Source organism: Erpetoichthys calabaricus, chromosome 1 (assembly GCF_900747795.2).
Source record: "Erpetoichthys calabaricus chromosome 1, fErpCal1.3, whole genome shotgun sequence".
Lineage (NCBI taxonomy): Eukaryota > Metazoa > Chordata > Cladistia > Polypteriformes > Polypteridae > Erpetoichthys > Erpetoichthys calabaricus.
This window is the reverse complement of record NC_041394.2, coordinates 66,413,035-66,424,920: the sequence shown is the minus strand read 5'-3', so window position 1 is coordinate 66,424,920 and position 11,886 is coordinate 66,413,035. Positions and strand designations below refer to the sequence as shown.

General features: G+C 38.6%; 1 protein-coding gene across 3 annotated transcripts; it reads right to left on the bottom strand.

Moving 5' to 3' along the window:
* Nucleotides 1-441: 441 nt before the first annotated feature.
* On the bottom strand, nt 442-10,440 carry LOC114642771 (securin-like). Of its 3 annotated transcripts, none has more exons than XM_028791598.2 (6): nt 10,327-10,440; nt 9,511-9,641; nt 9,147-9,310; nt 8,225-8,300; nt 2,916-3,062; nt 442-617 (listed from the first exon to the last, which is right to left on the bottom strand). In XM_028791598.2, the coding sequence occupies exons 2-6, from the start codon at nt 9,599-9,601 to the stop codon at nt 532-534; spliced, it is 564 nt and encodes a 187-aa protein (XP_028647431.1). In that variant the 5' UTR covers nt 9,602-9,641; nt 10,327-10,440; the 3' UTR covers nt 442-531. The 3 variants fall into 3 exon arrangements, with proteins under 3 accessions (XP_028647431.1, XP_028647430.1, XP_028647432.1); XM_028791597.1 differs by having other exon boundaries at nt 10,332-10,440; XM_028791599.2 differs by having other exon boundaries at nt 10,339-10,398.
* Between the last annotated feature and the right edge of the window lie 1,446 nt (nt 10,441-11,886).

Below are 11,886 nucleotides of genomic sequence, written 5' to 3'. Positions count from 1 at the left end.
TTTGAAAAAGAGACAAATGTTTGTTTGCAGTGTTTGAATAATGTTCCTGTCTCTCTACAACCTCCTGTGTTTCTGTGCAAATCTGTGACCCAAGCATGACAATATAAAAACCATATAAAACATATGGTTTCTACTTCGTGGATTTTCTTATTTCGCAGGTGGCTCTGGAACGCAACCCCTGCGATGGAGGAGGGATTACTGTATTCGGACTGGCTGCTGGGGTTAAAGATTAGCTTTGCTTGACTCTAGTGGACAGTATTCATGCTGTGTTGGGTTACATAATTCATTTGTAGAGATAATTGCCAAATTGATTTTCCAGAGATATTTACCATCCATATTACCGTTGCATAGTGGTCTTGAAGGGTTTGAAAGTTACTCTGGGTCTGAAGATCACTCCAGTTTAAAAATCTAACATTTCTTATAAAACCTAGGACAAAACACTGACATTTAAGAAACAACTTTAATATAAAATTTAAAATTAAACACACACCCACACCCCTCCTTCAATTTAAAGGCAGCAACATTAAAAATTCAGTAGTCCATTAGTGATGGTAGTGGAATGTCCGTTAGCTCAGCAATAGTTTGCAGAAAAGAATCCGCATCTGTGCAAGAAGTTTCTAAAGAGAAAAAAAAAAAAAGCTTTTAAAAACCCTTAGATTTGTCAAGATTACACAAATATTAAGATACTGCTTTCCATCCACTCCCAGTTAGCAAACAGAAGTGAACTCAAAAGGATATTCCAAATCCTAAAAAATTAGGACCATTTATACACAAATGACATCTCTCCAATTTGATCTGCAGGTTTGACCAGTATATAAACCACACTTAAAGCATGAGACACTGAAAATGCTGTGGGGTAATTAGTTTTGCTCTTGCTGTGTGAAAACCAAAATAAGATGTAAAGAGAAAAAGAAAAATATGCAAGCTTAAGTACTGACGGGACCAAACTAGCCTTATGAATTTCATTTGACAAACTACGTAGAAACTGGCCAAAAATAAAATAATAACCCCCCCCCCCCCCCCCACTTATGGCTTTCAACATAAGGAAGTACCTAACTGGCTGAAGTACACAAGCCCCAATTTTTTGTACGAGAGGGAAATTAAACCCTGTGTGGTCAGGATAGGTTACAACTATCCAACTAAGCAGCAACAAAAGGCCATCCACTGCAAGAATCAAATTCATTTGACTAAATTCACTAACCTGGGGATTAGTCATTAACTTAAAAATCAAGTTTAGGCAATGAAACTAAGTAACTGGTTGAACAAGTTCTACGTTGAGGACTTTACTGCATTATGCAACATGAAGTTAACTTATCCTTTAAGGGTAGTAATATGCATTATACATGCAAAACCTGAAGTTGCACGTGTTACGTTTGAAGAAACCTCTAAACGCACCCTGTCATACATCTACCTAGATTGTGTTCTGAGCCCCATTCACTTCAACGCTTCAAGAACCTCATTTAAGAATATGTGCCTTCTACATTCAAGGCATGCTTGTGACTATACAAAGCAGACCAAAAGTAACATTCTTAGTTCCAATCAAGTGAACAGGAAACCCATTCTTCACGACAGCTATTATGGACAGACATTCTATACAGGAGCATCACAACCCCAAAGCTGTGTATTTTACTTTTGTCTATCCAGTTCTGTTTCATGCACTATTATGTTCTGCCACTATCTGCAATAATGCAGTGTACAAAGTTTAACACAAAAGCAGAGTTGTATCTCAAGGACTCCCAATTTGGATACTCTGTTAAACTATAACTGTTAAGGATTCAATACATGTGCCAGTCCAGGTGCATAGAATGATTTAATAGGAAATGCACTCAAATCAATGTATTCCACACTGGCAGCTCATAACCATGTTCTGTAGTGACAGTCTATAGCCTTAGTGTCAGTTTTCATTGTTGAATCTGGTAGAAGTAGTTGGGTGCATATCAGAATCAAGCAATGGATTTATAAAAAAAAAAAAAAAAAAAAAAAAAAAAAAAAAAGCAGGAGTGTGCAGCCTCCCATCATTGTAATCAAAAACCACCAGACACTAATGTACCTCAGTTTCTTCCAGTCATGATACTCATTTCACCACAGTACATTCAAACATTAAGGCTACCAATATTAAAATCTGAATTAGTCAAGCACTGACTACTCCATAATTGAATTTCCTACAATTCATTAAAATATAATTTATAGTGATGCATTTTTATGTCCCAATATTCCAAAAAGACTAAAGGTCTCATTCTTTGCCCTCCTCCACCACCAGTCAACAGTACAAAATGGTTTCCAGGCCCATAAAGTGTAATACTGGACCTCAGTGACTTTGCAATCCAAACCCTCCAGCTGACCCAATACAACAAATGCATAACCACTTAAACCTAGCTTGATTTCTATCCTGCTTGGCATTTTAGATGAAGAGCAAACCATGTGCCAACTTAGTAACTTATTTAAAGCAAGACAGAATCCACATGGTTCAAAGCTAGCTATTATTCAATAGGTTTTTCTATTCGATAGTTTTTAATACCATACCACTTCTGATGCACAGGAGCAGAAGCATGTAACTGGTGAATGTCTGGTTAGTCAGAAGTTGAACCATTTTACTCTGCTGCCTTCTGACATCTTGCAGTAATCCAAATACTAAGATATCCCCCAATATAAGAGGCAAAACCTTATTTATGCAAGTGTAAATTGGCACAGTTGCAAAGAGTTGGTATGCACTAAACAAAGGAAGAAACATGGTAACATCCAAGACAATGACCACCTAAAGAAGAAAGGTTCCAAATGGCGGTTTATTATAAGCAAAGCTTGTGTAGGAGTACACCAATCTAAATGCTAAACACTAGTTCAAATCATTTATGGCATTAGCCATTTAGTTCCTTAAATATATTGGGGGGGGAAGAAAAAAAAAAAAAAAAGGTTACCTTTCAATAGTTTCAATGGAGACAATTTCATTGGACATTCTACATCAAGAGGATCATCCATTTCTTCAAACACTGGCATTGCAAGGCGGGCAAAACATAAATGACTGATCTTCTGCTCTTCTGGCAGGCTATAGCAATCCTCAAAATCTAAGATTTGGTAGATAGAAGTGAAAAAAGTGAAACCGTGCTCTGAAAGGGAAGGTTATACCTTAATCCACGTTAACTGTTGGCCATTCAAGTGTTAACCCCTTTTGTTTCAATTTGAATTATTGCCATTTTTATATCAGTCATTAAAAGTGGCCTCAATCCAAAGGATTTTAAACTTTACTTAGAAAGATTCTGAAGCTTGCTTCCTCCCACCCTAGAGTGGCACCCAAAACCTGTGCTAAAACAGTCAAACTAATCACAAAGGAAGCTCTTAAAGCCTACTGTAAAGAGCAATATGGCATCTCACTCAACCACTGGCTTGATGCCTAAGCAATGGTTGATCAAATAGGTCAACTTTAAGCCAATATGCTGTTTTTTTTTTTTTTTTAATTTAGATCACTGTGCAAGATCATACAGATTATCCTGTTAAACTTCGTATCAGGATAACCTAGACAAGATACATAGAGGTCAGTTTAATTATACTGGAAGCTTAGTTACAGAAGGTTAACGTTCATAGCAAAACGGTACAAAGTATTCAACAGTGCAGCATTGTCAACTACATTGGTACCTCTGATTTAGATTCCCAAAACAGACTCAAGAACTGGGTTCTCAATTCACCAGCTCCATATTAAAGGCCTTTTTTACATGCCAGTTTTAAGATATGGACTGGTGCTGTTAAACATTTGCCAACAAAAATAAAATGGCAATAAGTCTCAAACTTTACTGAACACAGTTCCTCCATTGTTTTCACACGCACTGGGAGGAGTTTTCTTTAAAGCTTTACTCTAAACAGATTTTCTAAATGTAATTTACCTCATGTACTTAAGTAGTTGTAGGATGGGGATCAATCCGTGACCAATGCTAGTGGCCGATATTGTGGAAAACATCCATGTAAAAACAGCAAAGTCATTATACATTTCATAATCCACATGTCTTACATTTACTAGATCAGAACTTCCCGAAGTGAAGGTTTTGCCAAAATGTTGTAGTTACTTCCCAAATTATCAACCTGTATATAAAACAGTAAACCTAAAGACACATGGACATAGTCCCAGTTCTCCACATCATTTGATCAAGGGCTAGTCTTGAAGTCCCTCCTGTGAGTCACTTTGACACTTGGCTTGTATATCAGGAAACCACCATTTCAGTAAAAGTGAATGAGCTTGGCACATTGAGCTAGCAACTACGGATTTAACAATACAGAACATTTAGGGTTTGGTACAAGATATTTTGGGGGTAGACCCAAACCATGCCATCCCCCAACCCTGAGGTAGGTCTAGTTGATGCCTACAGTATATTAAGCAGTAAGTGCATAAAACATTGTTTACATATGGCAAAACAACCAAAGTTACCAGATGGCAAAATGCTTTTAAGAACTAATGTTTTAAATATGCAATGTAAACAGAACATATTTGAAGAACTGGATTTTTCATTTTCTAGTCCGAGCTAATAAACTGGGTAGTTAGAGGCTTTCGTTAGTATGAGATCCAACCATCAGTTAACTCTACAGCAGGTGCAGTGGACAACTTGTGTTGGATCATTGCTTGTGCCCATTGGGCAAGTGCAGAGACCATTGATTGGTCTATGTGCACCACTTATGAACCCTTGGTCTGCACATAGCCGCATAGCTGATGCAATGTAAAATGTCAATTGCTTCTGTAATTTTTGGGCCTTTATGCAGTCGCATCTAGAAGCAGCTTAAAAACAGGAATCAGTTGTACTTTTGCCTAGCTCCAATGATTGGAACATCTTGGGGATGCTATTGATTATGTGTCCGATCTGTCCATGTCCGATCTACAGCTCATTTTCCACTGCAGTTTTAATTCACTGGGAACCCAAAGTGTTCCCACACAGATTTAAAAAACAGGTGGGTCTTCAAGCTGACCTGTGTTTATACTCTGCAGAGTGTAATTTTGGGAGATGTCAGCTTGTGGTTAACCCTTTAACCGCCAACTCCCTAAATATTCCCCACACCAGGCGAAATCTGAACAATTTTCGTTTTTTTACTTTACATTTATTTAAGCAGTATTGACCACTAAATGTTGTGCAAGTTCTAGAAATGGGCAAACACATACAACTGGAGTACCAGTTATCCATCCAAATGGTGTACCCATTGTTCCATAGTGGTAGGGCAAGGTACACAACAATTTTCTCTGAAAGTCCAAAGTCCTTACATTCATCTGGCAACACTGCTGAAATACTACTCCTTAGGATCCTCTTTGCCAGTGTATACACGAAATCTATAAATGTAACCTGAATTCTCAGCTAAGCAAAACATCTTGATACCAAACCGTGCCCTTTTCATTGGTAGATACTGTTGAAACTGTAAGCGGCCCTTCCACAACAATAAAAACTTTCATCAACTGCAACTGACGGTCCTGGCATGTAGGGCAACTGAAATGTTTCAAATGGTCAATCAAAGGACGTAGCTTGAACAAGTGGTCGCGGTTTGGATCTCTCTTATCTGGCTCATTTCTGTTGTCATTCAAATGTAAGAATTTCAGCAGCAAAGAGAATCTGTTACGTTTCATGATAGCTGCAAAAATGTGTTGCATACATAGGATCTGTAGATCAGTACATCTCAATATCTGGTTTTCTGATTATTCCCATCAACATCAAAATCCCAATGAATTTTCTCATTTCGTTTTCATCAGTGTCTACCCAAGCACGAACACGGGAATGTGGAGGTAAATTGGGATTTTTCTAAAACTGTGCTGCATACAGATTTGTCTGATGAACAAAATGTCTGATCAAATCAGGTGACAGCTCATAAAACTGCTCAGCAGTGTAATTGTTTACATCAACAGTAAAGCCACACATTGCCTCAAACGGATGCAGAAAAGGTAGTTCACCATGGGCAGCAGTCCAGTTGAGATGCTGGGGATACACCCACTCATCACCGTCATCCGATGCGTCTTCATTCACAGTATCATGCAGCACACGTTGCTGCTCATCATTGTCGCTAAAATCTTCAGAACTGCTACAATCATGATCAGAATTGTCCAAAATCGCCTGCAAAGCCTCAGTTGGTCAGTTTACGTTTCGCCATATTCACAGCTGTCACTTCCGAATCACGTCACATAACCGGCCAAAACCACAGAGTTGTCGAAATACAATGTAGTAATACTACCCACGCCAAACAGTCAGTTATACTACGCGCCAGGCATTCATATAACCAGGCAAATGTGCCGGATAATTCCGGCAGTATGGCGTTAGCAATAAAACAACGATGCCGGATATATCCAGCAGAGGGCGGTTAAGGGGTTAAACTTGCTAAAGACTTACAGTTTAAGGTTTCCATGAGGAACTTGTAATGCAAACCCAAATTTACACGCACGTTTCTTTGCACATTCACAGCATGTATGAAACCACGTGAATAAATGAACTGTTGCAGCTCTACCAGCAACTGTATGAAAATGACAGACAAGTAAAGAGTTTTTACATGAACTTTTTCCACTACATTTTCATTTGCCACTGTCTGGCACTGATGACTTATTCCTGGTTAAATGCTTGGATAAACAGTGCAAGGTTCTCAGCCACCACTACAAAATACATGAGTTAACATTTCAGGGTTGAGCAGTCCTTTAATACTTCAAGAAACCAAAATTTTACTATAACTAGACCACAATCACAATTTTAATTACTCCCAAATTTAATTGGGAGTACTTTACCCATCATGTTGTGGGGAACACCCTAGCAGCAAAAGGGAGACCATTTTTGGGGGGGAGGGAATAATCCTAGTTTAGTTCTATTTGGACAAACTATATAAAACTCATGGCGTTTGGTCTCCTGGAATTCAAAATAAGCACACCCAAAGCCATTTATAAAGATGGACACTGCATCATGTGGGACTGTTCACATTGCTTCTTGCTAAAGTCACTGAGGAGGTATATAAAAAAAAATGCATCAATTTCATGATACAAGGTCATAATTCATATTGGGAGTACTGTGTCATACTACGACATCACAAGTGAAATAAAGGCAAAACATTGTCAACTGGAAACTAGACTGAAAAGGTAGATCCATTGTAGAACATGCCAAACTGACTTTATACAGAAGGCAGTTTTTGCTAATGTGAAGATGGTGTTTACAAGTTCACTATGTGAAAGTGGGCTGAGACCACTGGTTAGTGTACATTCTAGATTAACACTCATGTGGATTCTTTAATTGCCTGGGGGGTATTTTTCGTATGTTGCTTAAATCATCCGAGATCAGGTGCCTCATCTTGGATAAGTTAATGCCGGCGACACTCATCCGGGATGGCTGCATTTGAAAAACCGACCTGTGTATTAGATTAGTCTAGCTGGATCTAATCATGCGAGATGAATGTGCGCGCCTGCGCCGAGTGAAAAGCCCATATATACCGAGTCTAGAAAACATGATCAGCGACTGATAGGCTGTAACAAAAGAACTGGTGCTGCTTGTAAAAAACCTCAAAGCAACGCATACTGTGTGTGCGTGTGAGAGCCCGACTTCACCTAGTTTGACTTCGAATATAAGGTGCTAATAAATCTTTGAGGTACAATATTCCCCCTCGGCTAAAAGCGGTATCTTTCGAAAAGAATTTCCTCCAGGAGCAATAAAGGGTCTTGCCGATCGTGCAAAACCCTCTATGAAATTTCCTTCGTATAATTTGCGCACCAATATCAATTGGTCGCTCATTCATGAACGGCAAAGCCATGACTGGATGACTTCCACGCAGTCACCGATTACGTGTGTAAACTAATCCTTGTTTACGTAGAACAAACCTGCGCCGAGCAGGTTTGAGGATTAGGATGTACTGCTATGACAATACTTCCAGCAAGAGTTTCAAAAAACCGACAAATCCAGGATCATGCCAACTCGTCAACAATTACATCTGGCTAAATGACTAATCCACATACGAAAAATACCCCCCTGGTTACTCAACTTTAACAAAACTCATTGAGATTCTTAGCACACATTTGTTACTGCTCATGAAGCCTAGCACCCTTTGTACCAGACAGAAAATGAGAATTACCAATACATGCTTAAACCCCAACAACCCAGTGGCATACATGAGAACCCATGGGCTACATCTACCCCAAACTAGAAATGCCACTGTGCAGCAATTTCAGCATTCATTTGATAGGCTTTATGGCCAGTCTGAGGAAAGTTAGCCCACACACCCAGGAGACACTTACCTGCTGGATTATATGGATGAAACTTTTCAATTTCTGGATAGGTTTTGGGATTAGCAATTTGAGCACATACTTTAGGCTAGAGGAGAGGAATGGAACAAGAAATTACACACAAACGTTAAACATGCACAAAAACCATAGGATACGAGTTAGATTCTTTAAAATAATCCTCCAAGTTAGACCACACTTGACAAGCTTGCCCTTTGTTTAATTTCTTCAAAACATCAAGCCGAGATCTAGTGACCTTTTATATCCTACTCTGCACTACACTTGGTATGTTCACATATCTGTCTCCATGAAAGATTTTGGAAATCTCCCATTTATATTGCCAACTGTGTTGGAGTTTTGATGTCACAAGATATTCCATAATCCACCACTCAAATGGTTTAAAAGTTAAAAGTTGATTAGTGATCACCATATTTAGCAGAGTACAACAGACTAGAGTATCAATGTGCATCTTACAGTATACTTGCAATGTGCTTCATATTCATGGCCCAGGCATGCTTTCATCATGACCATACAACTTTGTGAAAAGCCAGAACAAGGTCCAAAACACCATGCGACAGCATGCATGTTAGTGATTTTTACTTTGTGTGGCTGTTAGTCTTGTAGGGCAGAGTAATGCTCTACCCTTTAAAGATTTGAAGGTGCAGTGCTACATTTTGCTATTAATCATGGTTCAGAGGTTTTCTAGATACTGTAATTGGTGATCAATGTTGACATGTCCACATTTAATAAAACTAACCACCCCCCATGAGGTGTACTATTAAACAATTCTCACATGCAAACTAGAATTTTAAACATATCATACATTTTAGCATTGTAAATTAATAGCTAAAGCACCAATAGCGGTTCCCCACTTTACATCTAAAAAAACAGTCAAAGCAGCTTACATACTTATATTGTGCAATAAATTTATACATACTTTTGACATAGAAATGGTTTTCTGTTCAATCACAGGTTTTGATGACTCCGCTTTGTTCACTGCTCCCAGAGCCTTGCGAATCAACTGAGGGGGTTTCCCATTCATCTTTCCAGGGTGAGGAGTAGGACATGTTTTTGCTACCATCTTGCTGCCTTTAGCACTGACTGTTTCCAAATACATGCAAAATAGAGGGGATGAGTACTTGTTAAACTCAAACATACACTTTTACTTCGGGACAATGAGAAAAATCGTTTAAGAGTACCTTTAAATCAATAAATTATATATAGTTTAACATAAGAAATCGGAGACTGAGCACTACACAAGATTAACTGGACTTAAATTTTAGCCACAATAGTAAACTTACCAGGTGCAGACTGCAGCCGTGGTCGTATTTTTGCAGAAGCGGTACTTCCCAGGTCTCCATTTTCCTTATCAATAAAAACGCTTGATGCCATCTTGCAAGAAGATCAGAGTCAGCTTTTCTTCGGATGTCACCTGATCAGCACAGCAAGTAACATACACGTTTAAGTAATCAGCTAAAACTAGACCAAATATGGCAGAGTTGGTGGAAAACTTGAGACTGGCGGCCAAACGTTTAAAAAGTACTAGCACGGGGAGGACAAATTGATTACAGACTGAATGCCGGGTTGGAAAAGTCAAAACACATTCAATACAGCAGCATTCAAGCGTTACTAAGCTGTGTAACACCACACCACCATCATGTCATAACTATGCATGTAAAAGTTACTTTTACAAACCAATGTCACTCAGCTGCAAAATATTACATAAGAAATAGTTACTTACTGAAGAACTTAAATCTTCAATAACTTGGTTAATAAAGATGCACAAACGTACATCCAGATAAAGAAAATTTAAGTTGAAGGTTTAAAGAAAATCATGTTTACAAACGAGCACGTCTACGGATTAGTTGTAAGTCTTTAAAACAACCTACAGCCTCAAGAACGAGTCTTTAATAACAGTGTAAACGGCATGAAAACACCCCTCCATTATAGATGGCCAAAACAAACTACGATATATACTCTTACTTCAATCGAGAATTATGAACTAAGTAGTTAAGAGTAACCCTGAACAACTAAACGCCTTCGATAACCATTTTAAAACTATCTACTCTTACAATTTACAACTATGTACCAAAAAAACACTCGGAAAAAGAAACAACCTTACTCGTCACCTTCAGCAACTCTTTCCTCTCACACACAAAAAAACAAACTTCGCAAAGCAAATAAATAACTAAACAGACGCCCTTATGAGACGCTTTTAAACAAGTCGCTGACTTCTTATTGGTTGCTGTTCCACTTCCTTTCGCAGACTCGCCCAATAAAGTCTCGATCTCCGGAGCGCATGCTCTGCTTCGTTGACTAATCAATCACATCGCGCCCATTCCAATAAAGGTCCTCGTCCTTTGCATTATACGTCAATGACCTTCTTTTCTGACGTTGACTTAAGGCGGATATTGAGAAGGGTATTGCTGCAGACCGGAGACATTATGGGCAGATCTGAAGGCGGGATAACTGTAAATGGAAGTGGATAGTATTGGCTAATTCAGAATTTCAACGAATGAGATTGTTGTTAAAGTATGACGATCAAAAACTCACTCAATGTTTGAAGTTGTCTATCAAGTGTAACTTCCACCAATCTTTTCACAGTTAGTGATCCCTACCGCTTTGAGGTTCCGCCTCATAGAGTTTCTTTTGAAATAGCAGCCGCGAAGAAACTCTATTAGACCAAAGAAGAAGCGACGAAACGAATTGTTTGTTATTTCTGACAATGGAAGTAAGTTTGCTTCTAAATTAAAACGTATGAAATTTGCAATTGCTAAGTTTTCTTCGTGTTTTTCAAATAACTTTTTGTTTCTTTGTTGTGATTGTACGTTTGTATAAATATTAATATATATTGTATTCACGTTTGTATTAATAATCATTTTCGCTGTAGTAATTGATGCATATTCAGTGCTTGAAGTGGTCTGGCACTCAGCGGTGCTGGCAAATCTTCAAACGCCGCAAAGCAAGTTTCACGAGCAACATCCACCCATACCCACCCCCTCTCCGGTGCTCAGTGGAATGCTAGTAGATCACCGCCAGTAGTTTGGTTCCCTATTAACTCTGTGCATATTTATATTTGTGAGATGTTCAATTAAAACGCTGTAATGTTATTTTACATTTTTTTAAACAGGATCATATCACAATCAAAAATACCACAGACATTCCGTCCGTACTTTAATCTTCAGATGTGTTTTTGTGCCCTTTCTGTCATCCGCGACTGTATTCTTCACGCTCGTATATACGAGCAAATCAACACTTGCGAGATCACCGCAGAACAGCAGTTTCCTACGGAGGTACGTGTATCCCACTTTTCCCATTAACTCAGGCTGAGTATGGGTGGTAAATATTCAGTGTTTCCTTTTTGTTTTGTCAACAATTTATCCCATAATTTTATGTGGCCATCTCCAATGGTCTGGTTTAGTGGGTGCCAAATGACCTGTGCCTTGTTAGAATAGTTTACAGATATTGGTACTTGGTCTGAGTGTACCATTGCTGAGTGCCGGTGCGGGTACCCTGCTTTTGGAGACGTTCCTTTTTGGGATGCTTGGACAATCAAAGGTGACACCTCACATCCAACCAGGGGAAAATAGTTTAAATAAGCTTGGAATTTTACATTTTTTAATGTCTAAATAAGTTCATATAGTGTTAGTTTAAATACACCAGTGTATGTTTTGGTG